The sequence below is a fragment of the Eschrichtius robustus genome, chromosome 16 (genome assembly GCF_028021215.1).
Source record: "Eschrichtius robustus isolate mEscRob2 chromosome 16, mEscRob2.pri, whole genome shotgun sequence".
In the NCBI taxonomy this organism is placed as follows: Eukaryota; Metazoa; Chordata; class Mammalia; order Artiodactyla; family Eschrichtiidae; genus Eschrichtius; species Eschrichtius robustus.
In genome coordinates this window covers 4,381,589-4,409,146 of record NC_090839.1, presented here as the reverse complement: position 1 = coordinate 4,409,146, position 27,558 = coordinate 4,381,589, and the positions used below count along the sequence as shown (strand labels likewise).

The window sequence follows — 27,558 nt, the reverse complement described above, 5'->3', positions numbered from 1 at the left end:
GGGAGAAGATGATTTTGTCATTCATCACAGATAGCCACTTTTAATCGCTTGCTGTGCTTCAGGGCAAGGGGTCACCTTCAGCCTGACAGGAGAGCAGACCTTGGGTCTCCCGAGGGCCCACGTTCACCTGTGTGGCGGGAAGGGGCCACTTCTCGGGGACTGAAAAAGGCACTGTGTCATCACCTCCTCACTGGCTCTCGCTAACCTGGCAGCCAGAGGGGCGCACACTCCCCAGGGAGCAGGTACCTTCATGAATAAGGACAGAGGAGCAGAGACAGGCTGGCGTCAGACCTGCTGCGTGTCCGGCCACTCTGTGCTACCCGGACGTGTTAAATCCAGACGGAGGGCTCTATGTGCCCACAGCTAGCTTAGGCCAGATACATAGTAGGTGCTCAGTACCCAGGGTGCTGGTGCGTCTACGCAGTCAGCTGCATCGCCACCTTCCATCCTGTGAAGCTGACTTGGAAAACACTGCCTGCCCAGGGGTGTTGAGGGCTGCTCAGTCCTCAACGCAGACCTGGGCCTCGGGACCGTCATCCTGCTTTCCAGCTGAGACGGCTCAGGTCTGGGGAGAGGTGGGCCCTGCTGAGGCGCAGCCTCCCTGCCTGGCATCCGCCCCCTACCCCCAACCCCCGCCCCTGGCAGCATCCCCAGCTTAGCACACGCCGCCCAGGCTGAGTAAACACTGCTGGCCGCGCCGGAATCAAAGCAAACAGGGTTCCTCTTCTTCCCCCCTTTTTGCCAGCTGCCCCATTAACAGAAAAACCTTTTAAGCGCTCATCTGGAAACCTGGCAAACTGAGGTGACCAAGAGAGGTGTGCTCCAGGGTGGAGGCTGGCGTGCCCAGCCTGCCGGACCCTGCTCCTCTGGCATGCAGTGAACACATGGAGATCAAGGGTGTCCCTCAGGCCAGCCCCTGGGCCCTCCCAGCAGTTCTGCCCCCCACCGTGTCCTGCAGTGTCCCAAAATAGCTCGTGTGCTGACTCCACGTTCGATCCTGACCTCCTTGTTCTTTGGAACAGTTTACGCTTTCAGCCTGGACCACCTCTTAGGGGACGGAGGAAAGAGCCCTCGGCACCGAGCCCCACCCATTAGGGCACACTCGAGAATAAATACGTTCTTGGCTCTAAGAAAACTCGCCCTTCTGAGCAGGGCTGCTCAAACTCGCCCAGCTGTTGGTCTGCACTCAACAAACATTGACTGAGGCCCTGTTATGTATCAGGCACTGTGGGGACTTAAAGGTGAAATGACACAGCAGCTCCCGTGCTGGTGAGGAGATAAGGCAGGAGTATAAGTAATGAGCAAACACGACCGTATGTGGAAACTGCCACTAAAGCTCTGGGGCCACCAAAAGGGGGGGGGGGTGTCCCTGACCCCCCAGGGTCTGATCTCCTGCTCCAGCCTCGGAGTCTGCTGGGCAGGGGAGGGCGGGCTGGGCAGGTGGGGACACAGAGGGAAGAGGAAGGGGTGAAGGCACCGGGGGGGTGACTTCCTTGGAAACCGAAAGGTTCATTCTGTGTATGCATATGTATATATTTTCTTTAATTGAAGTATAGTTGATTTACAATATTGTGTTAGTTTCAGGTGTGCAGCACTATATATATATATATATATATATATATATATATATATATGGTATATATATATATATACTTTTTTCAGATTCTTTTCCCTTATAGGTTATTATGAAATATTGAGTATGGTTCCCTGTGCTCTACAGGAGGTCCTTGTTGGATATCTATTTTATATATAGTGGTGTCTATCTGTTAACCCTAACCTCCGAATTTATCCCTCCCCTCTGCATATTTTTTAATTTGTGAAAAATACTGCTAAGCACATGCAGATTTCTTCCTCTTGGATTTACCCGGTCTCCTCGTCTCCTCTTTACCTTGGGGAGAGGCCAAGTTTGGACCTGAAGCAGGTGTGGATCATGCGGTCATTCAGCTTTGAGTAGAAAGAAATTTCCAAACTAAGAAATGTTGCCAGAGTCCTCACCTTGTTCTAAGTTTGGAAAGATTCACCCATTGTTAACATCTCCCCACGTTTGCTTAACCTCTCTCTCCATGTATCACGTTGTTATTGCTGCCCAGCTCTTTCAGAGAAAGTTGCATGGTGACCTTGAATACCTGGCAATATCTCCTGAAAACAAGGATTTGCATTTGCGTAGCCCCTGGGCTAAGATGGAGTTCAGAGATTATAACGTGGCTACACGGTTATTATCCAATCTACACAGTCTGTATTCAAATGTCCACAATTGTCCCAGGCGTGTCCCTTACAGCAACTCCTCCTCTGGTCCAGGACCTGACCCAGAGTCACACGGGGCTCTTAGTCGGCACGTGGCCGGTGAGGTCACCAGACAACGGACAGGAGAGGTCCTGCTGCTGACTCCGCGGGACAAAGTCCTTCTTCCCCACCTGTGGGCTTCCCTCCCAGTGTTCAGCTCAGGTCTTTGCTCTGCGGTTGAACTCCTGGGAGTACTAGAGGCTATCTTCCCCAGAAAGTCCTTTGGCAGTAACTTCCCTGCCCATGTCACTGACCTCACGTCGTGGGCCCCCAGAGGCCTGTAGAAGGGCACGGGGTTTAGGAGTTGACAGTCAGGCTGGGGCGTGCGGGGTGAGAGGTGATGGGCGGGGGGCTGCTGGTGGGCGTGGTTTGCTGGGAGCCCTGGGCTGAGCACCTCCTGTGTGGCTGGCCCTTGCTGGGCGTCAGGGAGGTGTGGCTGGGAGTCCGTTTGGGTCTAGGGGACTTCATCGTCTGGTAAAGGACCCAACGGCAAACAGTGAGCCCCCCGTGACAAGAGCAAAGGGGCAACAAAGCACAGAGCTGGGGGGCGAGGGGGCAGCCAGGCCCTGGTCTGGGCAGAAGGCCCGACAGAGCAGCTGCAGCCTCTGCATGAACAGTGGCCTTGGCATGTCAGGGAGGTGCTCGTGAACGCCAGTGTGAACACTGGGCTGGGCGAGAGCAGTCGTGGGCTGAGAACCCAACGGCCCAGCGTCAAGGGAGGTGTCTTCCAGAACCGTCACCATACAGGCTTTCTCAGGACCAGAGTTTGGAGGCGGTGCTGGGAAGGAAGCTTGGGGCCAGGTTAGCAAAGGCGTTGATGGCAAGCCGGGGAGTATATTTTATTTATTTATTTTTTAGAAGTTTTTTTTTAAGTTTTAATTTTTTTTTTTTTTTTACTTTTTTGGCCACACCTCGCGGCATGTGAAATCTTGGTTCCCCCACCAGTGATCAGACCCACATCCCCTGCATTGGAAGCGTGGAGTCTTAACCACCGGACCGCCAGGGAAGTCCCAAGCCAGGGATTTTAGATTCTACGTCTTGACTGTGGTTTCCCAAACTCCCAAGAATCCCATGTCACCCAGACAAATTTGGTCAAGTTCAAAAAGCAAACTTTCTCTTATTATCATTTTACTACTACACATATTAGTCACTTTTTTCTATTAACATCCAAGTATACAATGTAAAAACTGTCCACCCGGGTTCCCCAGACAGTCACCTCAGCGCCACCAGTGGCTTTCAGACGAAGCACGGCTGCAGGCGAGGGAGCCATGGCAGGTTCTTGAGGGAGGGTGGGGAGACGTCTTAGTGGTTGTATGTATGACTGTAGTGAAGCCACTTCATGCTCTGGGATTCGTGGCCTCATCTGTCAAGCGATGCGTTTAGACAACAGGATTTCTAATAATACAACTGGCTTGGATGGGAAAGTTCTCTGGAGGTGGTCCTGGTCACCCCAGTAAGCTAGGAGCCTCACCAACTTGGGGCCCGGAGCCAGCGCTGGTGCCCAGAGTCCACCATGGAAGGCCTAGGCCTGGTGCCAGACTTCCACGCACCTTGCACAACGGCAGCCTTTGGTCTTGAACTCTAGGAAATGACCAGGCAATATTCCGTGTTGGGAGAGGAAAAAACTCCCCCTCCACAAGGACGATAGGGGGAGGGCTGGGGTTGGGCCTCTGGGCTGGACACACCCTCGGGTCACACTGGGAGGTAGCCTGGTCAGCTGGTCCCATCGCTGCGATGACCAGAGCTGTGTGGGGCTCAGAGCGGTGACGGGCGGCTCTCCCAGAGACTGGGGACCCTGTGAAGATCTTGCCCTTGGGCACAAAGCAAGGATGCGTGAGATCGTACACATTCAGATCGGCCAGTGTGGCAACCAGATCGGAGCCAAGGTAAGGAAAGTTCTATGACTAGTGCTGGCCTTTCCGTGATCCACAGTGCAGCCAACTCAGAAAAACCCCCTAAGTTAGCAGGGGGGACCGGGAGCCCAGCAGATGGAGGCGCTTGCCGGGTATCTGACTTACTAAACGACACCTGTAGTTCAAGAAACCCAGGAAATAGTAAAGGCTTAAAGGGTTAATTTAATTCATGTTAATTTTGTTGACAGTTACATGTGTATAATACACCTGTCAACTATTTTTACTTTGATCACCTTAGCAATGAACTTTTCATATACTAAAACCAGTAAGTTGTCTCAAAACAGTTTTCCAAAGTTTCTTGGGAAAATTTTTACACTGTATCACTAAGATATCTTTCCCTCCCTCCCATGTTTACGTTATAAAGTTAAAAAAGATCAACTACTATTTTATTTCGAATGCAACAGAAAATGAAAGAGGTAAACCTAAAAGTTTTTTGGGTCCAGCAGCAGAAATAATTAAAATATATCCTCTGGAATATAAAAGTTTTTCTCCTTCCCCCTTAAAGTTTTCTAAAAAATACCTGGTACTGTTGGCCAATGCTAAAAAAACAGATGCCAGAGCCCAAGGTCTCCAACCCTAATGTTAAGATGATCAGTTCTACTATACAACAACTGTCTCTTTGCTATTTTGAAATTACTTTTACTAGTACGAATTGCGTTAAAAATTTAATTGCATTAAAACTTTAAAAAATTTAAATGTGATAAAATGGTATAAAATTTACCATCGTAACCATGTTTAAGCGTACAGTTCAGTAATGTTAAGTATATTCACACTGTCGTGCCTCCAATCTCCAAAATGCTTTTCTTCTTGCAAAACTGAAACTCGGTACCATGAAACACTAACTTCCCATTTCCCCTCCCCCTGCCCCTGGCAGCCGCTATTCTACTTTCTGTCTCTATGAATTTGACAGCTCTTGGTGTCTCATGTAACAGTGTTTGTCCTTTTGTGAGTGGCTTATTTCACTCAGCATCGTGTTCTCAGTGTCCATCCCTGTTGTAGCCGGTGTCAGAATTTCCTTCCTTTTTAAGGCTGAATAATAGTCCATCCTATAGAGGGACTGCCTTCTGTTTATCCAGTCATCTGTCAATGGACACTTGGATTGTTTCTGACTTTTGGCTATTGGAACTAGTTCAGCTATGAAAAAATGAAAGTCTTTTAATACAGGTGTATAAGACCTGGGGCAAAGAAAATGACTGCTTGCAAAGGAGTTGTCATCCTTCCTTGCCAAGTGATAAGACGTTCAAAACTAAAACACACAGAGAAGTGGGAGGCACGGGCCCCAACTGCTCTGAAGTTGGAAGATAAGATGGAGAAAGGACCCCAGGAGGGAGTGGAGGGTCTAGACAGGGTCTCAGCTCTGAATCCAGATCCCAGCAACTACTTATTATTTGGGGCCATAAGAACTTTAAGACACATTTAATTTGTGGTGTGAGAGAACTTAAATTTCTTTCTTTTCCCACACCCTGAAGAGTGCTGATAATTTACTATAAAGTAATCTTGTTCATAAGACCAAGGCCACATCAGAGCCATCATTTACAAGATGTGGCTGGGAAAACACCCTTGGGGATTTTAACATAAATGAATGTATTTTCATTGCACTTTACTAGGTGCTCCTTCAGGGTAATGAAAAGGGGTTATCTCAGTAACTGTTTCCATTCCATATAAAGAGCTTGGCACCTACCTATATTAATAAATACTGTAATGTGATTGAAAGTGTAGTATGTTTCAGATAGTTACAAGAGAACAGCTATGCATAATTTTGAATTGAGTGCATACCTGATCATCCAAATGCACACAGTCTAAAAGCGTGCATAGGTGTCTTAGTGATGGGCTTTTGGGAAAACTGCATGAAAATAAATCTGCAAAGTGAAATGAGATATTACTGTGAAATCAGATAAGAATTCAGTTTATTTTCACGTAGTGGGATCTATACTTTACTAGCTGCAAGCACCGTAAGGCCAAACTAGAGATACGCTTCTGATGTGAAATTCTAAAAGGACAGCATTAATGTACACTAGGGCCTGCATTTACTAGGAGCAAAATCCAATTTAATATTTTATGTGTTGACATTTTATTGAAGCAGTTCAGGTTGACATAAAGCTCAGTCTTCACTTCATGGTGAGCAGAGGTAAGTAAGGAGTACGTTACGCCATGGGGTGGGCAGTTAGGGAAAGGGCCCCCGAGATCATGCTGGGGAGGGAAGCAGGCCCAGGAGCCCTCACTTCCTGTCTTTCTGCTCAATGCGCTGTCGCCGACCTGGCGCTCGTCGGGGTCCCTCTGGACACTGACCTCCCCTCCTTCTGCTTTCAGTTCTGGGAGGTGATTGGCGAGGAGCATGGGATCGACTGGGCCGGAAGCTACCGCGGGGAGAGCGCCCTGCAGCTGGAGAGGGTCAGCGTGTACTACAACGAGGCCCATGGTAGGCCCTCACTGTCGGCCCCCGTCACCAGCCCCAGGGACGCGGCAGAGAGAGGAGGTCCCGCGAGACCAGAACGCCAGACGGGGGACGTCCCGAGTGACCGAGGGCAGGACTGCCCACTGGAGGGTCACTGGTCTCTGGTCACTGGAGGGGGGGCACACTCTCAACACAAGCAGTTTAGGCCCCGGCCTTCCTTTCTGGGTTTTATTTTATTTAATGAATTAATTTATTTTTTAATTTTTAAAACACTTTATTTCAGCTGTGCTGCGCAGCTCGTGGGATCTTAGTCCCCCGACCAGGGATTGAACGCGTGCCCTCGGCAGTGAGAGCGCGGTAGTCCTAACCACTGGACCACTGGGGAATTCTCCCTTTCTGGTTTTCAAATAAAAAGTAGAATCATTTCCAATGGGAACAAAATCCCTGTCATTGGCAAGACAACAAACAAAACGGACAACGATGGAGAAAGTTATTTCTGCAGCATTCTACAGATTTGTTTGTGTGAATTTTGTTGCAGTCCAAGATATGATTTCCAGTCTTTCTACCAAAGACACCTTCTAGGAGGGCTTTTTTCTTCTGGACCCGTGTCACAAGGGTCTACTCTGATGCAACGTTAACCTTTAGAAAAACAGCAGTTGGCTGACTTCTTCCTATTTTCCCACGCAGGTAAGAAATACGTGCCCCGAGCAGTCTTGGTGGACCTGGAACCTGGAACCATGGACAGCATCCGATCCAGCCGACTGGGGGCCCTCTTCCAACCGGACAGCTTTGTCCACGGTAGGTTTTCCTGGAAGGTTCCAGCGGGAAGAGGGGAGCGCCTCCTTGTGTGTTGCTGCCGACACCCTTCCCCCGACCCCGGCGGGCTAACCGAGTCCCTTGTGCCGCAGGTAGCTCTGGGGCCGGCAACAACTGGGCCAAGGGCCACTACACGGAGGGGGCCGAGCTGGTGGAGAGCGCGCTGGACGCGGTGCGCGCCGAGGCCGAGGGCTGCGACTGCCTGCAGGGCTTCCAGCTCGTGCACTCGCTGGGCGGGGGCACGGGCTCGGGGATGGGCACACTGCTCCTGGGCAAGATCCGCGAGGAGTACCCCGACCGCATCCTCAACTCCTTCAGCGTGATGCCCTCGCCCAAGGTGTCGGACACGGTGGTGGAGCCCTACAACGCCGTGCTGTCCCTCCACCAGCTCCTGCAGAACTCGGACGCCTGCTTCTGCATCGACAACGAGGCCCTCTATGACATCTGCTTCCGCACCCTCCGGCTGGCCACGCCCACCTACGGCGACCTCAACCACCTGGTGTCCCTGACCATGAGCGGCGTCACCACGTCGCTGCGCTTCCCGGGCCAGCTCAACGCCGACCTGCGCAAGCTGGCCGTGAACATGGTGCCCTTCCCGCGCCTGCACTTCTTCATGCCCGGCTTCGCGCCGCTCACGGCCCAGGGCAGCCAGCAGTACCGCGCGCTCTCAGTGGCCGAGCTCACCCAGCAGATGTTCGACGCCCGCAACACCATGGCCGCCTGCGACCCCCGCCGCGGCCGCTACCTGACCGTGGCCTGCATCTTCCGGGGGAGGATGTCCACCGAGGAGGTGGACGCGCAGCTGCTCGCCGTGCAGACCAGAAGCAGCAGCTGCTTCGTGGAGTGGATCCCCAACAACGTCAAGGTGGCCGTGTGCGACATCCCGCCCCGCGGGCTGAGCATGGCGGCCACCTTCATCGGCAACAGCACGGCCATCCAGGAGCTCTTCGGCAGGATTTCCGAGCACTTCTCGGCCATGTTCAAGAGGAAGGCCTTCGTGCACTGGTACACGGGCGAGGGGATGGACATCAATGAATTTGCCGAAGCCGAGAGTAACATCCAGGATTTGGTGTCCGAGTACCAACAGCTTCAAGATGCCGAAGCAGTTCCGGAGGGGAAGGAGGAGGTCGGGGGGGAGGCAGAAACGGAACCAGGAGATAAGGGGCATTAACCACGAGAGAAGCTGTGCGGGGCCGGCCGCGGCGTGGAGTCACGTCCAGTGTTCTCACCTAGGAGGAGTGAGTCCCCGCGGCCGTCCCCGGCCGGTTCCGCACCGCAGCACCGCGAGCCACACGCAGCCACCCAGTATTAGCTTCGACACAGGACTGCGCGGGTGGGGCAGTACTGATGGGCAGTAGGGTCTTCTGCTGGCACCGACTAACCTTGAAGAGCTTCATAGTCCCTGCCCACTCTAGTCGCTTCTTTTTAATAGCCAGGTGAATTTATGGTAAAGCGCTCCCTCTGTTTAAAGATCTGGATTGGCTATTTGCTGTATGCCTAGCACCACGCCAGGCATCAGGGCTCCACACGTGGACGCGTGGGGAGCCACCGCAGTTGAGGTTAAATTGTAAACGCTTTAGCTACGCTGGTAAGCATCCCGGGATCTGTACTTGGCATCCCGGGCTGCTAAGGCTCTTCCTGCAGGTTCTCTCTTAACTCGCTGCCTGCAGCCCACCTGCTCACACCTGCCAGCCTCCAGAAAAGCCAGGTGACTGCTTGGTGTGCGGGACGTTCGCAGAGGTAAATGGGCTTCAGCGTCCACTAGTAAATTGTGGAGACCGTGTGTATGTTTCAACGTACCAACTGCAAAGGGCAAAAGGGAGGAAAGGAGAGTGGCATTCCTTCCCTCAAACACCCGGGCAAAAAAATAAAAACCAAAAACCAAAAAACGACAAGCAAAACTCGACAACTCCAGTCCTCTGATCTTTATGTCTGAAGAGCTAGCTTTTAACATACGTGTATTTACATACTTTTAAGTTTCTTATTAATGTTTGATTCTGGGAATTCATTAATCATCATCTTTGGTTTTCCTTGTAAAGGCTATTTCGAAATGCCCATTTCACTTTCATGCGGCGATCACCTCCTGAAAGCTCTCTATAGCTGCTCTGTTCTTTAAAAGGGCACAGGCGCGCTCGGCAACCGGAGGAATTGAGCAGCGGTGGCTGCGCTGTCCTTTGCGGTTACGGAGGACATCGTCTCATTAGGGAACTTCTACAGTTCAAATTAATTTGCAGAAGTTGCCATAAATGTTTGCATGATGATGCAGCTTTAACCATTACATGATTTTAATCTGCTCACATTACAACAGGACCAGATACACAAAAGCGTAATCAGATCATCCATAACTTCTTAATTACAGTTTACCTATTCCTGACATACAGCACTACCATCCCTTCCAGCGCCGTAAGGGTTTTAATGGCCTTCTAGAATTACCACGGAGCTGTCCTATTTGATCCATGGGTAGCTGGTGACAGGAGGAAATATTTACTTGCAGGCAACTGGATTTGCTCTGTAATCTGCAGTAATGAGGTAGCCGGTGAATGGGTGACAGCAGCTCATTTTGAGAAACTTCACTCTTTTCATCTATGTCTCATGAGGAAGTAACTAAAACATGTACCAAGAGAAAATTAAGTCTCGCTGTTGGTATCATGACAAGTCTTCTATTTCCAGAATTACAAAAAAAAAAAAAAAAAATACTTTCTACTTGTGGTTCAAAAAGCACTAAAAACAAAAGTAGATTTAAAAGTAGATTTAAGGAACTGCACCTGAACTACTCCTAGTCTGAAGTTCATAACTTCCTTAGATGCTAAAAAGACTTATAACCTGTGATTACATAAGAATTTACACACATGATTCCTCTAGCACTTTTTTTCATTTTCTCAAATCTAAAAAGGTAATTAAATAGATGCAAGAAAGGACAAAGATCTATATTTAAAAAAAAACCCTGCTAATTTATATTACTGTAAAGATTTTTGTTTGCTCAACAGTAATCATTAAAATAAAAAGAAATGCAATTTTCAATGGCTAAATTGCTTTATTTCTGACTAAATAAATTCCTTTTCTTGGAATTCTAACCGTCCAGACTGATTAATGTGAGTAGTTAAAAATATTTTCAGAATGCATCTCACCATCCTACTCTTTCGTATGGTAGAAATAGATTAAAAAAAAAAAAAAAAAACCAAAAAAACACTAGAAACCAAAAGAAATCTGTCCCCTTTGATTTTGAAGAGCCTATTCCTTTAGCTGTACAGTTGCTACAGCGACATTGGTCTCTCGGAGACCAAGACGGTAGAATCCGAATTTTAGAGCTTGTCTGATTCCTTCACTTCACACACAAGAACACTGCTTGAGTGAAGAGACTGAATCCCTCACAAATCACTCAGGTGGTTAGTGAAATACCCGCAACAAGATCTGATCAGGGCCCCCTGGTAATCCGGACACAGTGGTCCTGCCAGCTCCCAGCAGGGCATGAGGCAGGGCATCACAGTATCGGTTCAGGATTTTTTAATCACAGAGAAAGAGCCTCAAAGAATCTTTACTGAGCAGTGAATCTGTCCTTTACTCAGTTGACTTTTAATCCTTTCCATACCACAAGCCCTGTCCCTAAGTCTCGTCTCTAATTATCCCATTTGCCTCCCCAATAAATGACTCCTAATTAACTTGGCTGGAGAGAATTTAGCCCTTTGCCTATCAGTTACTTTACTTGCCTGCTACCAAAGAGGCCCCACAGCCTTGTGATCCATTTATTCCTGTCCCTGTAATGAAAGATGCCTCCTGGTACCTTAACTGTGGGGACCGGAAGCATGACAACTGAGGGGCCTTGACTTCAAAAGAGCAGGACAACAGCCTGAGGCACAGGGGCACAAGGGGCTCGTAGGCTGCTTCTGTCCAGCCCTGCATCTCCTCCTCATGTGCCCCATGCCAAGAACGAGATAAAGCCTGTAGGTCAAGTGTCCAGGGCAGGAAGTCCTCTCCAGAAGCCAACAACAAAGGCGTTTTCTTGCACTCATCCTCGGCATGGCGGAGTGGCCGTGATAAATTATTGTTAGCTTAAGTACCAAGCTGAGAACCTGTCCTGGGGCAGAAGCTGAACGGTGTTTCAACATTTCCTGTCCAAGTGTAACTCTCTTATCTCCACAAGTGGGTAAAAATCAAACAGTTAACTTTGCAACTTTGTAAACTTTGGGGTTTTACCCAACAAGTGCCTTCAAGTTTCAAAGAAAGAGAAAAACACCCCACTGGCAACAATTCTTCAACCCTAAATATTTAATAGGTAAATGAATCACCATGAAAACACCATGCACCTGCTGTAATGATCACGCCCTAGACCTGCAGTCCAGAAGCTTAGATTATCACGTCAGCTCGGCCATCAACTGGGTAAGCAAGTTCCTGAGTGGCTTTGCCTCACTTCCTATGAGAAGTGCTCCCAGAATATAAAGATTCACTTATAAGACAATGTGAAAAGTTATCTTGTGTTTAGTGAATTTCAACAATAGTACTTCTCGGTAGCTTTGAAGTGAACGGAAAACGAATACTACAATTTAGTATTTCTTCTTCTCATCTATGCTTTCCACAATTATCCGCACTCAGCCTGCAGAGTGGCACCCCCTGGATACGCCTGCCTGCGCAGAAGGACGAAGCCAGCAGACAACCCGCCCCACCCCTGACCCCAACCCACTGCTCTGACATGACATCTGCAATTCAAAGATAAGGGGCAAGACAGCCTCAATGACGGCACCCAATTCTGTCAATTATGTTACGAAGAAGAGAACCTTCTCTTTTGAGACGTTTTCAAAATGTCTCCTGGATCCCTCTGGTCACTAGATGTGATATCTGTTCTCCCTTTGACTTTTTTTTCTTTTTTTCAGCTGCGCGTCTTGCAGGATCTTAGTTCGCTGACCAGGGATCGAACCCGTGCCCTGTGCAGTGGAAGCTCGGAGTCCTAACCACTGGACCGCCAGGGAATTCACTGTTCTCCTTTAAAAAGCCCTGGTTCATATGATCATAATCCTGCAGTTGTGTGGTAGTTCCCAAACAGAAAAAGTCCGAGAGAAACCAAAAACCAACAGCAAGAGTGAACTGTACTTTAATTTATTGGCATTGTCCATCTATGAACAAGATAGGTTTTTTTTTTTTTTCCACGAAGGGGGAGCGTTTTCAATCTGCCATAACACGTGCCCACACATCTTCACCATGAACATGCAGCATTTCAAGCTGTAGTCAGGGTCTAGGAGGAAAAGAGAAATAGCACGTTGCCAGTCCTTCATGTTTTCTTAAAAATCCAACGCGAATAGGGAAAGTAACTTCCTTATAATGAGCAGTATAATATGACTGCAGATCCAGTTCACTCGGTTGGTGATAAACCCTGGCTCTCAGCTGTAAAATGTGCAGGTTCACATGCACTGCCTTAGCCGAAGAGGCACTTCCCTGCTAAGTAAAACCAAACACTCTCCCCGCAAGAAAGAAACACTCTGCCTTTAAAAGACGCTAAATCCCCCATGCTGCGGCAGTGGGGCTGCGTCCCCAGCACGATGGATAGGGAATGGTCACTGCTGTGCTTACCGGAGCTGGACACTACTTCCTGGCCCAAAGCACATTACAAGGTGGAGGGAGTTCGATGCCGAGTCTGGCTCGGCCATGCTGCAGGCAGAAGCTGGGTGATTTTTCTCAGTTAGCTCGTTGTTAAAACAAAATAACCCAACCTAAAACCAGGTCTCATTCCTCAGAATTATGAGATCAGACAGAGAGCCCCAGAAAAAGGGCTCAACACCGCATCTCCAGACTTGTAATAAAATATTTACTAATTCAAAATGAAAATGAAAAGTGCTTACGAGAGACAGTTCCAATAAGTAAAATCGCTCATAACCACAAGCTGCCAAAGGATTACTATTTATCACATTTCCCTGCAACTGCGGGTCTGAAGCTTTTTTAAAGCTAAACAAGAAAATTAAATCAGAAAAACATCTTTCTGGTAATTTGCCTCGCTTGATCTTCGAAATAATGATGTCAAGAAAGCAGTTTAGAGATCAAATCACTTTACTTTAGTAGTTTGGAACACAAAAGTCTGAACTAATCAACTGTACGAAACTGTCTTACTTTGCATTGCCAACATCAGAAGTAAAATGAACCAAACTCTGAAAACATAAATTTAGCAAAACAGTATTCACTGCAGGGTCCTGCCGATTTTATTGCTTGATAAAATAGCAGGACCCTTGCCTGTACTTGTAGCCCTATGTTCGGGAAGTAGTGATTTGTGAGAACATTAGCAGATGTGGGGGAAATAAAAACTCAAAGAACTGTAATTTTTCATGCTCCTGAACTGTTACATAACTCCAATAACAATTATAAAAGTGGGGAGTTTATCCTCCGAATTATTTGATTTTGTGCAGACACATGAAACAGGTTTAATTAAAATAAGATGGCTTTCTACCTAGCACTGCTCAATGAACTGAAAATCAACGTGGCAGTTACTTCTGCTTGTCAGGGCCTCGAAATGACATTCTTTGATGATGCCATGGGGCTTCCACAACCTGTATGCCTGACATTATCATCTCACTAACTAACTTCTAAATGTGCTGATGGACCAAATGTGGACAGAAGGCAGAACTAAAATTATTCTGATTTTTAAAAGCTCTCTAAAAACTTAAGATGCAACTCTTTCTCTAAATCCACCAGCAACTTACAGATTATTCCTTTTTCACTTTCACAATTTTTACGCTGCTGCCAGAAGTCTTCTCGGTGTTTGCTTTGAATTCCGTCTTCAGTGCATCCCTCACTGCTTTTGCACAGATCTGGGAGTATCGGATGTAGCTGGAGGAACACGAGAGACAATATAAAGCTAATTATCAATGATCCAGCCAGACTGGCTGTGTGACTGTGCTTTTGTTTTTCTTCCTATATTTTTCATTTTCGTTGGATTGTACATCATTGTAGAACTGAACTTTAAAAAGTACTAATGCAGGGCTTCCCTGGTGGTGCAGTGGTTAAGAATCCGCCTGCCAATGCAGGGGACTTCGGTTTGAGCCCTGGTCCGGGAAGATCCCACATGCCGCGGAGCAATTAAGTCTGTGCGCCGCAACTACTGAGCCTGCGCTCTAGAGCCCACGAGCCACAACTACTGAGGCCCGCGCGCCCCAGAGCCTGCGCTCCACAACGAGAAGCCGCCGCAATGAGAAGCCTGTGCGCAGAAACAAAGACCCAACACGGCCAAAAAAATAAACAAATTAATTAACTAATTAAAAAAAATGACTAATGCAAAAGGAATCTATACAAAGAAAAAGAAGAGCAGAAAGAAATGTATCAAAGTCTTAATTGGGGTTAGGTGATTTTTGCTTTTTCTTCTTTGCAGTGTTTTCTCTTTAATACATATTAATTTGAAATAAAAGATGCATATATTAGAGAAAAAAATCCCACAGCACAATAAACAGTCCTAAATGTTAACAGAGGGTATAATATGAGTGGTTTTTTTTCCAGTTCTCTATTTAAAATTTTTTCTTCTATTATTCTTACAAGGTAAAGTATACATAATTAAAAGAGAAAAAAAACTATTTTGAATTAAAACAGCTCTACTTCTGATTATTTAAAGATTTTCCTGAGAATACTGGATTCTGCTTCTCAGGTCTGCCATTGAAAATACTTCCCAACGAAGGTTTCTAAATTAAACTGAGAAGTCCTTATAGAACATCAGCAATTCTAGCAAAATATCTAACAGCCTGCTTCCTGTTTGGTAGATGGACTCCCATCAACATCTTATTTTCCAAAAGATGTCAGCTCACTTTTTACACTTTTTGAAAACAGGAAGGACAGAGGGGAGGGGGCTGCGACTATTTCCTCATGTTTCAGGTTTGTTTTTTTGGGCCAGAAGTAGGAGTTCCAATTCTTGCTTCCACTCCTACTAATTGGTGAATTTTAAGCTGTTCCATCTTTTGGGCTAATTTATTCTGTAAAAACAATAGAACAAAGCAGAAGGATAACAGTATTTGCCCCACTGGTGGTAGGGAGGAGGAAAGACAAAGTGTGGAGAGCAGGACTGCCCCACCTGTCTCGTAGTAGGTGCTTAATACATGGTCCCTCTGACTGGGACCATCATCCTTCCAACTGTACAAAACTCTGCTTGACCTTGGAAGTCAGGACACACGTGCGTTACCCACAGGCACACACCCACAGAAGGTCACTACTAGGAGGTGCTACTTAATCTGGTCAAGTAACAAGGTGTGTTAACCTGAGCCAGGTGAGCAGCTCAACTGGGTGCACAGGCAAAGAAACCAGGTGTGACACCTAAATGCATGGTGTCTCCATTTCACCAGAAGCCACGTCCTCCAGTGGGCTCCATAGTTTGGCTTCCCAAGAGCCACCACTCACCTTGTGGCAGAGCTTTTTACACCTTACCAAGGGCTTTCACCCGTTTTACCGATAAGGAAACCTGAGAGCAACAGGAGTTAATTAAAAAAAAAAAAAAAATGGGTGTGCCATTTCAAAAGGCCCCACCTTAATGCTGGAACGGCCAGGTATGGTGACCGTGGTTACCTCCAGAGACCTCTCTCCGCTCCTTCGAGTTCTCAAGTTTTATGTGGTTCTGTTACTTCTAGAACGTCAACCGAGTGTAACTCAAAGGACAAAGGCCCCGCGGGCGAGAACGCCATCCTCGGGAAGACACGGCACTTGTCGAGCGCGTTCACGGCGGCGCACAGGTGCTCGGCGGCGCCCCCGGCAGGTGCGGGCAGGTGCTCGGCCCCGGCGCGCCCGCATCCCACGGCCGTGACCCCGGCCTCCCCGTCCGCAGGCCGCCATCTTGGGGCAGCACTCGCCGGGACCACCCCCACCCCCGCCGCGCCCGGCGTGACCTCCGACCCCGGTTCGCCCCGGACCTCCCCGCGCCCCAGCTGTCCGCCCCTCCCGACGCCCGGCCCTACCTGAGTCCAGCTTGTCGCCAGTACGCCACCATGATGTCGCGAGAGGGGGCGCGTCGGGCCGAATCGCGAGGACCCGTCAAGGTCGGCTCAGCGTGCGAGCCGGCTGCCGGAAGGTCAGCCCTGAGAAGCGGAAGGGGCGGAGCTCCGGACCTGCCAATCCCACCGCTTCTTGCCCCGCCCCGCCCCGCCGCCCCGCCCCCCCGCACGGCCTCTGCCGTCTCGTCGCAGAATCCCCCGGGCGCCGCGAGCCAATGGGGGCGCGCGGCCCGGGCCGCAGCTGCCAATCCCCGGGCGGGCCGGCCGGCCGCGCGTTCCTATTGGCTCCGCGGGCTCTACGGGGCGGGGCGGCGGCGGGGCGGCGGCGGGGCGGCGGGGCGGCGGGGTAAGAGGGGAGCAGGAGGGAACGCGCGACCGCGTAGCTTCGGGAGCGCGAGACTCGGGGCCGCGTCGAGGTCGGTGTCGGGGCGCACGCCCCCGACCCCGGACCCGATGGCCGCGTCCCGACCTTGATGTTGACAACACTCAAGCACGTCCGCCCCGAGTTAACAGTTAAAACGAGACGCCCCTCGACAATCCCTAGGGTTTCAGGCCGGCCCGGGGCACCAGAACCTGGCCGGGGAGAATGGACTGGACATCGGAGGGAGGAGGGGAGGAGGCGCAGCGCGTCCAACTTAAGAGACTCAACCTCGCGGCGCAGAGCCGGCTCGAGCGCGCGGAAATTAGGTGAATTCTTACAAGGAACAACATTTCTTTTGCTCCTTAGTTATTAAAGAGAAATTATAATCAGGAAAAACATCATAGTTAAACGGAAGTTTTTATTAACAGGAAGGTTTTTCTTAATTCATACAAGATCCATCTTTAACATTAAACAGGATAATATGCTCCATAGTCCAAGAGTCCAATTCTAACCCATGAACACTTTACTCCAGTTTAGTCCTCTCGAATGCCTGCTATGTTATTTATATTTTAACAGGTAAAAGCCATTACGTACGAGCTACTTAACGAAAAGTAACTACACTGGAAGATGAAAATCTATAGAATTTTGTCATTAGATCAGAGTAAAAAAAATCAAACAGGATAAAATTTTGTTTAGAAATCTTTTTATCATTAGGGTATTCTTATACTTTTCAGAACAAGTATAATGTTCAGAAATTATACAAGGCAACTTATTAAATATTATTTAGCAATGGTTTGTTTAGTTGAAATGTTATTTTAATTGTAAAAACCATCTCCGGTTACAAAAAATAATCAAAAACCTTATTGGCTTTAACTTGCTTTTACAAATGTCCTAAGAAGTCACAAGCTAAACAATACTTTAAGTAGAAAAACAATAATTTTCAAATAGTTTGGTATACTATTTTTGTGGTTTAGGTACACATATTAATTGGTTTCTTTTATAGGAAACCTGACTAGAAGTTTGTCACTTTAAGTACTGTGAAATAAAGGCAAGAGCTCATCACCTTTTAACAAAAATATTCTGTATGCAACAATTCCCAGTATCAAAGATATTCTTATTTAGTGGTTGATAGTTAATTGCCTGCTACAAAATACAAAACAAAACAACATTTACTGGATTGTTTTTCAGATTGCAGCTGCCCACTGGCATCCAAAGCAAGGATTTCCCATAAATAAAAGCTGCAAAGCAATTCACATACTGGTTAGTTTAGGTCAATGCTCTTTTTTCACCCTATTATTCTTTTTTCTTCTCCACCGCCCCCATCCCCCGCAGTGACACGGTATTATTAAAAACATTCAGTCCCTGGGATTTATGCTTCAGATCAAGACATCATTCGAGTAATTTCAAATGATGTACAGCTCTTCACATAAAAAAGATGTTTTGTGGTCACAATTACTTCAAAAAGTAACTATATTCAAATAACCTGACATATCATGCTTTAGCAATTACAGAACCACGATTTTGACACATGGCAATTTATAAGTTAGGCAAATATGAAATGCTAAAAGATGTGAACAGCTGTTCTTCTGTTTAAGTTTAGAGTGCTGCAAAATTCTGGTAATGATTTTATTTTTTCAGTTAACATAACCAGCCCACGACACAGCATACTAAGTCATAAAGTACAGATCCAAGGAAGGTAATACCTTTACTAAGTTACAAAACTTTGGCAAATCAATACAGTACTCTTTAACACAATAAAATATATTTTTGTTGGAGTCGTTTATTACTTTCGTGATAATTTTTACTCCAAAAATGTTGAGTACCAAATTAAAACATTGTGACTTTTAATGGTGGTTTATAGCAGAGCAAATTATTTTATACAATTAATGTCTTTTTAAAACTATACAGTTTCTCCTTTAAAAGTGAGTTCCCTCATGCAAGTTCTCCAAGTTTATTGCAGGGCAGTGGTGGGTATGTAAGAGGTGGCTCTGCTTGGTTCTGGGGTTGGTCCAAAGACAGGTAGAGTTCCAATGCGTGAAAAGCTTTAAAATTCTACCTTAAGGAGGTTTAATCAGCCAATACCAATTTTCTAGTACTTCTCAAAAATTGTTAAATTTTTACATAAATACTGGAATCCTCAAAATCAGACAGTCATTTCAGACAACACTAGTTTCAGCCAATCCCTTTTATTTAGAAACCCTGCACCTCTTTGTTTTGATCAAGTCACATAGTCCTTCTTCAGCTTATTAAAAAAACAATTCTACCGAAAATATAGTTGTATTTTTTAAATAACAAATAAATATACTGCCAGCTCGTAGAGACCTGGGGAACTGGGTGTTATCAACTTTCATGATCATTTCTCCACAAATGCTGCTGCTGCCATTGGTGTCCTGATGCTCCCTCTTGCCGAAGCCGTCAATTCCTCAATTTCAGCATTTAATTTATGTATTACCCACTCCATTGCTTCTCGGCCCTTGAAAAAAAATCCAACATGTTTATTCTTACCAAGTGAGAGCAAAGGCACCTGTCAAATAAACGGCACATCAGGAAGTAACAAGAAGCGGTACAAGCATAACTAAACCTCACCGGGACAGGTTGTTTTTACCTTTGCTTTTTTTTCTCTCATGTTATTTACCAAATATCAAATGCCTTGAGAAACTGGCTTGATCTATATACTGATTTTAATTTTAATTTTTGCAAAAGATGTTCTCAAAAGAATCTACAATTAAACGACAGTGATGTTTTACTTATTTATGATTAGAATGGTTCCCCTTTTGGGGTGAGGTCAAACTCCTTTTTTTTCTTTGTATGTCCATATTTTAAACCAAAATCCTGTACGAGGCTCTGAAGGCTCTGGGCCCTGACTTCCACTTCAACCACTCTCCTGGACCCTGTGCAGTTCCTTGAGGGACGGAACAGGAGCATTTCCTGCTTCCTGTCTCAGGGCCTTTGCATACGTAGCTCCTCTGCCTGGAATGCTTCCTAGCAGGCCCCTCATAGCCTACCCACCCCTCATTCAGAACTCAGCAGAAGCATCACTTACTGAACACTCATTAAACACTGTCATACCTTTCTGTACTTTTCCTTTCCTAATGATGTGTTGTATGATTAATGTCGCCTTCCTCTTAGTTCCACGAGGGCAGGGACCACGTTTGTTTTGCTCCCCGCTGTATCCCCAGTCTAGCCTAGCACTCTGCCTGACACAGAGAAGGCATCTATGAATATCTTTTGACTGCTGAATGATTATATTAAACATGTGTTATAAAACAGTACATCAGGCATCTCTTTCTCTGAACTTACTTTATTTTAAATCATCCATTCTCAATCAGGCAAAAATTAGTTGGGGGGCAGTGGAGAAAAATCTCACTTTTTTCATGTGTAAAGCACAGACATATATCCATTTATCTATATCTACAGATATAATCTGTAGTATTAAATAATTTCATGGGGTGGGGGTAATTAGGGGAAAAATATCTACAGTGGACCTGGGCGTGAAGGGAGACGATAATGAAAAAAAGGTTGGGAATCTATGCTTTCAACAGCGACGCACTGCTACACGGCTCCCCCCCTCCCCCACGCTGGGCCCAGGGCTACAGGCTTCCCATATTATCTCATTCACTCTTCGCGCCCAACCCTGTAAGGTGGGTGATTAATCTCCACTTTGCAGACAGGAAACTGAAGCAGAGAGAGGTTCACTTAATTAATTGCCCAAGGTGAAAGGCTGGTCAGAGTTACAGCTGGGACGTGAACGCAGGTGGGCTGGACCCCAGAGCCCGTGCCAGCAACTGCCCACATCACCTCGCACTGCAGTGGCTCAGAGTCAGCTCACAAGGACAGCGCTTCCAAGAAACAAGACCCAGGAATAACAGCAAGCAGGGAGGGACTTCCCTGGTGGTCCAGTGGTTAAGACTCCACGCTTCCACCACAGGGGGCGTGGGGAACTAAGATCCTGCAAGCCTGCGCTGCACCCCCCCCAAAGAAAAACAAACAAAACAAAGAGCAAGCGGGGAGCAGCCTTACTTACTTTATTGGCATTTGACGATATCGTGCTTGCCATCAGTCCTTCGAGGTAACTGCCGAGACTGACCCCTTTCACGGTAATTATGGCTTCTTGAGTCAAAACAGTTCTGGAACAGAACACATTTACACAGCTTCAGGATGTAATTTTCATTTTTCAAAGAAATATTCGATTAAAAAAATTAAGACACACTGTAAAATAGGTTTGTTAAAATATTTTTCACTTACTTTTCTGGGTCTTGAGGATGTGGTTTGTATATAAGTCTCTCATCTACTGAAACCATATTTGTAAATGAAATCTATAGAATTAAAAAAAAAGTCAAATCATTTTGGAAACCAAGATTAAAAATATTTCCAAAATTAATTCACAAACCAAAACCTTGCTAGCTAAATATACAAAACAGCAGCAAATAAACCACTTTGATATTACTGTGTAAAAAGAAGTTTTCACTATTCATTGCTTCCTTTTTATCAAAAAAATAATAAATTTGACAAAAGCATCATAATAGTAATAACATGCACATGATGCCAAATTCACTTTACTGAGTGCTGTCTCCTAGAAATAACAGGCAGGCTCATTAGAGCGCTGAGGCTAAGCTGCAAACAGGCAGAGACAATGCAGCATCTCAGTACTGATTTCCTAAACCAGGCTGAAGAGCATACATTTGTGTACCAACTACAAAAGAGAGAAAAAAACTAAGCCAAATAGTTTAAAATTAAAACAAAAGGGAGTCCAGACTTACATTAGTAGATTTAAGTTCCATCGTTTTCTCTACGGGATCCACTACAGAATGTTCTTGCACATATGTTTTGGTTCTCGCTGCACCAATAAGCTAAGTAAAACATTCAGAATTAGTAATCAGAGGAGGAAGGCTTTCTTAACGAGAGTATCAATATTTTATGTGAAGGTAAAAAAATGTGTTAATATTTTGAACCAAAAATCTGTTTTCATAAAAAACATGGCAAAGCGACAAAGGTCAGAAAGGAGGCCCGTTTAAGGGTAAAAGGACTTCACACACCGCGAAGGAGATGAGACGCCCAAGACACAAGCAGAGGCGATTAGCAACCAGCCGCTGAGAGCGCACAGAGTACAAGGCAGGACTTGGGAACTGCCAAGGTTGAGGGTGGAGCAGTGAGCCCGACTATTCGGGAAACAGGGCATCTGGAGAAAGGAGAGGTTTGGAGTGTCTGTCAGTGTTTTCCTAGCGCAGCCCAAGCGAGAGGACGCAGTGGCTCCGGTCTCCAGACAGAAAACCAGCCACGTCAGGACGAAGATAACACAGCACATCCAGGGTCACTCCCTGCGCTCTGTCCCAGGCCAGTCCCAGCCCTGCTCATTCCTGCGTCCACACCGTCTAGTGCCGTGGCGTGTGCAATGGAAGCAAATCGTTGCAAAATGTGTACTTTACTTTTCTGAGGGGGCCCACTTTCTAGAAAAAGAACCTCTACAGACAACTGGGTCCACTTACACCAGGGTTCTCTCCCATCACGATAAACTGGCACCCCACTTTCTTGCTGGTTAAACTGGCTCACTAAAGCCTGCTCCCTTGAAAGGGCACAGAATTGCTTTCAAATGTACAGGTAGAAGCACCAGATCTTGGAACAAACACGGCAGCAGCAAAGTGAGACCATGCTCCTCACTTAACAGGCGCGGCCACCACTGACCACAGCAACTGTCAGCTAACAACCAGCACCAGACCACTGCTTCCACATCTTAAGCTGCTGGCAAAGTAGGAAATGCAGAATAAAACTTCTAGATTACAGAGCATTAGCTGGCTTCCTTCAGGAGGTTTTATCGGGTGCCTTCATGAAGACTGTAATAATATTTCCAATTCATTATACACTCATAACTCAAGTTTATTATAATACAATTTGAACTGATGCAAAAATGACATTCAGAATCGGCTCCCACAACCTATTTGAAATTATAATGTCGTTTAGAAAACTTCTCTACAGCAGTCACATTGCCTCAGGAATAAAGACACACTTACAGATTTCACAATGGAAGGCAGTCCCCACTCTGTGCTGAGAAGTCTATGGCTGTGCAACTTTCCAGAGAGATCTACGTGTCTGTCCAATACATCAACTCCAACCACACTCGGGTTCATCGGGTTTGGGTATTTCTGCATTGCAGCTGTTGTAACAGTTTCCCATGGGTGGCTGCCGACAGGAATAAAAAATCAAACATTAAAAAATACGCATATAAATTAAACCATTTTTATAACCCATCAAATTAGTCTTTACAATTAAACTTTACTTAATTTACCTAGGGAAGGTTATTTTCTGAAACGTTGACTGAAAGATGATTTTGGGAGGCTCAATCTACATTTTGCTCATGTGCAGATTTCAGTATTTTTTCAGCACGCAGGCTATGTGGCATTGCTGATGCCGACAGGTTAGAATAACCCCCCGAGCGCTGCAGTGCCGTTTCCTACAGCATCTTTTCTACTTACCACTGTCCACTCTCACATGTAAATTTTGTTTCTAAGAACTACTGTCTCATAAAAATGTTTTACAATTATGTTCTACAGAAACAAACAGCAAAAAATATTACTATTATACCATTTATTCTTTTGTCTGACCCCACTTCTGTGAAGCCATAAAGAAGTAACAAGAGCAAAAGAACTTATAGGCACTACAAATTCTCATAGGGATTACAAAAAGATCCAAAGCATTACTGATTTAAATAACATAATATTAAACATGTATTTTTCTCTATTAAGGTAATAAATAATAATGGCCCCTCCAGTCAATCTTTATCTATTACTTTCCTCAAGAGTGATTCTGATTTGTTTTGAAAAGGTCACTCAATACAATAAAATGTTTTTTTAAGGTGCTCCTAACGTGCCACTTTCTAATATTCTCTCTTAATAAGCATTTGCTTGTCATCTAGGATCGAGATGGTAATAGTATCATGGAACTTGCAGCATCTTTATATTCTTCAAAAATCACATGTACTTGGGTGATTCAAAATGTGATGTACATTTGTTCTCTTCACAACTTATCTGAACAACATGCTTGTACCAAAGATATCCATTTCAAATGAGCTTCTTATTAACTACAACGAGCCTTAAAAGTGACTGCTTTTACACGTCTTCACTGAAAGGAAAGACAAGATCTGGAGATGGTGTTTCAAACTACACTTACCGATAAACCACACAGCATGACTTTTTATTTTTTGAAAAGCAAAACACCACCATTGTAAAGCAATTATACTCCAATAAAGATGTTAAAAAAAATAAAATAAAAGCAAAACAAGTAGGCAGTAATCTATTTCAACTTTTCAGAGAACTAAGCCTGACAACTTTTCGTGGACAAAAGGAAAATCTCAGCCCCACTCATTTTGCAAAACCCTGGACAACCAGTAACATCACTCTTAATGCCTTCACTTTTGCTCTAATATTATACAGAAATGAACCCCATTCTGTTTTTAATCTCAAGCCTTATTCAGCAAACAGTGCAGGTATATAAGCGGAGCTACTTCATAAAGCTAAACAGTCCCCACAAATAGAAGTGATAGGGGCCAAGCACTCTGATTGTTACCAAGGAAACTATCTAAAATGAGAATCGGATGAACCCTTCCCTGTCTCCATCTAGTCATATACCATGGGGAGGTGGCTTCCACGCACTTATCTCTTCCCCCACCTCCTTGAAAAAATTAATAATTGCAAGGCTTCAGGGTGGTTATGCATTATTTGTAAGTCAGTCCTTCTCTCCTCTCTGAGCCAACTTGAAAACACTGACGTTGACTTAGCTAGGACGAAGACTGCTTTATAAAACACGACTAGCTCAAAAATCACAAAGGATGCATGTTACAATTAACAATCTTCCAGTAATTCACTTTAACTGAATTAATGAAATCATGTGAAAAGACTTCACACTGCAAGACATTCAAAGATGGCCCCAAAGGACAGTCAGTCAGTAGAACCTGGTCGTGCTTGGTGAGCTGTCCAATTTTTTCACCTATAAAACGAGGTGGGGAACACTGTTAACTCCACCGAGGCAGCAACAGTGTCTTGATTTATTTACCAAAGTGGAACCAATCCAAAGAACAGTGCCTGGCACTTAGTGGGCCTTCATATTTGTTGAAGGAATCAATGAATGACTTCAACTGATGCCAACTACATGCTAGGCCTCAGAAGGAAGCACTGGAAAGTCATAGACGGGAAAGACTCAGAATGATGACTTAGACGTTGTTAGTTAGTAACACCCTTAAGATAGAAAACACAGGGAAAGCATAAAATTTGAGAGGGGAGATAAATGATTTCATTTTCAGGGATGCTGAGTCTGAAGAGCCTGCAGGACATGTGAGTAGAGATACCCTGCTAAGACCTGAAAATAAGGATTTTAAATTCAAGAAAGACTGGAGCCCAAGGTACAGATTTGGGTGCCAGAAATGTGTGTATCAGCTGGGACCCTGATCAAAAAGTCCAGATTATCTGGGGAGAATCAGGATCAGGGCTTCTTCTCCCAGGACACACAGAGCATTTATGTGAATGTCTGTTTTCTGCGAGGAGAGTCCCAGAGCTTTCATCAAATTTCAGAGAAGCATGCAACAAAAAGAGAAAGACTAATAGTCCCTGATGAAATGAAAGAAGGCCAACAACAGAATTTCACTGAACATTTACACTGAAGGATAAGAAGAGAGGAAAACATTAAAGAAAAGGGCCGAATGAGTGGGGAGGAGGGGTAGGAAACAAGCTAGGGAGAAAAGCGTTAAGGAAGAAAATTCTAAGGACACACAGTGCCAAGAACTTCTCAAGCATTGAAACCCAGAAGAGAACTGCAAAGAAGAAATCATCCATGATCCCAACGGCTGAAACTGAGTAGTGAAAAATGTGACCTGGTTAAAGAACACTGAAAGGACTACAAACTTAGGCTCTTTCCCCCAGGAAGATTGTAAACATCAGGGAGAAAAGAAATCTGCCCCCTGATTCTAACATTCTCTACCTTCCAGGATCCAGTGGACTCCTGCATGTGTCTGATTCACTGAGTGTGTGAAAAGTCTACAACTTGTTTTAAACATTGCCCTGGAAATAAACTAAAACATATTGCCAAGCTAAAAAAATTAAAACAGTGTGGCAACAACAGCCAGACCACTGGGATAGAACAGATAGCTCAGAAATGGATTAAAATTCAAATCACAAGTGTCTTAGGAGGAAGGTGGCATTTCAAATGGGTGAGAGAAAAAAAGATTAGTCAATAAAGAGTGATGAGACAAACAATCAACAATTCGTTCGGGCAAAAATGATACAGGCGAATAAATGCGTGGTTCTTTTGTACAATGAATCATGGAACCAGAAGGGAATTTAATTCCCAACATCCAACTGGCGTAAGGCCTATTTTCCTTACCAAACATTTCTCCCTAACCAACAGATGTTAATGAACGTGGCCTCAAAGACATCTCAGCGCTGTCAGGCCCTGACGACACCGTCCGTCGTCGTCTTCCATGTCTCAGACGAAAATGCGTAACCCCAAGATCACACAGCTTGCTGGAGCCAGAGCTGGACCTTGGACTCCAATTTCAAGGCCGTAAATTCTAACTCCTCAGGTTAACGGGCTGCCGGAAAAGGTCCGCTGCGTGGTCGCCTGAGCTCGCCCTAAGTCCACATTCTGAAGCAAGGAACTCCACCAGAAGATACCAGAGCGACCAGCCTCTCGACAGCCCACGATCCTCGGGGCCACGACCCACAAGGCTCAGCAAGGCCCCATGTGGCAACGGGGCGCCTCTCCCACCCCCAGCGCCGTCAGGGACCTCGTGCTCGGCGACGCCCCCGCCCCCTGAGGGGGCGTCCCCGGGAGGCAGGCCGCCAGGGCCCCTTCCCCAGCCCCCTCCCGGACGGGTCGTCTCCCCTGGGAACCCATTCCTGGGGCGTCCCCGGGGTCGTGACCTTCGTCCCCGCCCCCAGGGCTCCGAGGCGCTCGGGCCCAGCTCCCCCAACCAGGCCCGACGCCTGGAAGCTTCCTGAGGGCCGCCCCGGCCTCGCCGCGACTCCGGGCCCGGCCTGCCCTCCCACCCCGCAGTTACCCCATGCCCCCCGCCGACCTGCCCCCGCCCCAAACGTACTCAAAGACGTGCTCCGAAGTCCAGATCTTCATGATGCCGGCGGCCCGCGCGGTGTCCGGGCAGCGGTAGGGCACCGCGAGGTAAAGAAGCCACTCTTACCCCCGCCCCGCCCCTCAGCCGCCCCGGCGGCCGCCCAATGCGCACGCGCCATCGGGCCCGACGCGAGGGACGTCCCGACGCGCTGCCCCACGCCCTATCCCGGCCTGGGTTCTGCCCCAGCCTTGCGCGCGGCGCAACGGAGCCCCGCCCCTTAGCGCCAGGCTCACCGCGCCGGCGCAGTTCCGAGGGCGGCGCGGGCGCTGTGCTGCGCAGGCGCGGCACGCGACCTGCGGTCCGCCCCCTCGCGGGCGTCGGCGGGAACGCCGACCTCTGGGCAGAGTTGGGCCGGGCTCAGCTGGTTCTCGGGCGCGCCGCCCGCCCGCCCTCCTCGCCTCCTCGCTCCCGCCGGGCCCGAGCTCGCCTGGCGTTACGAGGACTGTTGACGGATCCAATCGGCCCTCTTGCACCGGCATCTCCTGTGTGTTCGAGGTTCCCTTGAGCAAATGTTCATGGTGCCCCATTAGAAACTTCCTCCTACCTGCTGTCTCAACCCAGGCTGTGGAGGGTCCATCGTCAACCAGCTAAGCGATCAACCAAGCAAGCAACCAGCCAAGCAGGCAGTCAGCCCTGTGCTCGTGCCACCTGCCCTCCAAGAGGTTTTTGCCCCTCGGCGGGGAGAAGAGACACAGAGTACACCGGAGAAGCTAACATCAGACAGT

At 46.9% G+C, this 27,558-nt stretch overlaps 3 protein-coding genes across 3 annotated transcripts; 1 reads left to right on the top strand and 2 right to left on the bottom strand.

Annotated features, from left to right (window-relative positions):
- The first annotated feature begins 4,112 nt into the window (after nt 1-4,112).
- Nucleotides 4,113-8,578, top strand: TUBB1 (tubulin beta 1 class VI). Its single transcript, XM_068565285.1, has 4 exons — nt 4,113-4,169; nt 6,507-6,615; nt 7,279-7,389; nt 7,500-8,578. The coding sequence occupies exons 1-4, from the start codon at nt 4,113-4,115 to the stop codon at nt 8,576-8,578; spliced, it is 1,356 nt and encodes a 451-aa protein (XP_068421386.1).
- A 3,904-nt stretch (nt 8,579-12,482) lies between these two features.
- ATP5F1E (ATP synthase F1 subunit epsilon) lies at nt 12,483-16,442 on the bottom strand. Its single transcript, XM_068523866.1, has 3 exons — nt 16,320-16,442; nt 14,091-14,217; nt 12,483-12,634 (listed from the first exon to the last, which is right to left on the bottom strand). Exons 1-2 carry the CDS (start codon nt 16,349-16,351, stop codon nt 14,094-14,096), a joined length of 156 nt encoding a protein of 51 aa, XP_068379967.1. The 5' UTR covers nt 16,352-16,442; the 3' UTR covers nt 12,483-12,634; nt 14,091-14,093.
- Nucleotides 16,443-17,114: 672 nt separating this feature from the next.
- Nucleotides 17,115-26,933, bottom strand: PRELID3B (PRELI domain containing 3B). Its single transcript, XM_068524580.1, has 6 exons — nt 26,801-26,933; nt 22,725-22,893; nt 21,477-21,566; nt 20,962-21,032; nt 20,741-20,843; nt 17,115-19,189 (listed from the first exon to the last, which is right to left on the bottom strand). The coding sequence occupies exons 1-6, from the start codon at nt 26,830-26,832 to the stop codon at nt 19,070-19,072; spliced, it is 585 nt and encodes a 194-aa protein (XP_068380681.1). The 5' UTR covers nt 26,833-26,933; the 3' UTR covers nt 17,115-19,069.
- Nucleotides 26,934-27,558: the final 625 nt, after the last annotated feature.

Coding starts and splice junctions, on each gene's coding strand:
- TUBB1 (XM_068565285.1), top strand. CDS start 4,113: ATGCGTGAGATCGTACACATTCAGATCGGCCAGTGTGGCAACCAGATC. Junction 4,170..6,506: donor GCAACCAGATCGGAGCCAAG/GTAAGGAAAGTT, acceptor TTCTGCTTTCAG/TTCTGGGAGGTGATTGGCGA. Junction 7,390..7,499: donor ACCGGACAGCTTTGTCCACG/GTAGGTTTTCCT, acceptor CTTGTGCCGCAG/GTAGCTCTGGGGCCGGCAAC.
- ATP5F1E (XM_068523866.1), bottom strand. CDS start 16,351: ATGGTGGCGTACTGGCGACAAGCTGGACTCAG. Junction 14,218..16,319: donor TGGCGACAAGCTGGACTCAG/GTAGGGCCGGGC, acceptor GTGTTCCTCCAG/CTACATCCGATACTCCCAGA.
- PRELID3B (XM_068524580.1), bottom strand. CDS start 26,832: ATGAAGATCTGGACTTCGGAGCACGTCTTTGA. Junction 21,567..22,724: donor TGCCTTCCATTGTGAAATCT/GTAAGTGTGTCT, acceptor TGTTTTACTTAG/CTTATTGGTGCAGCGAGAAC. Junction 21,033..21,476: donor TGGAACTTAAATCTACTAAT/GTAAGTCTGGAC, acceptor TTAATTCTATAG/ATTTCATTTACAAATATGGT.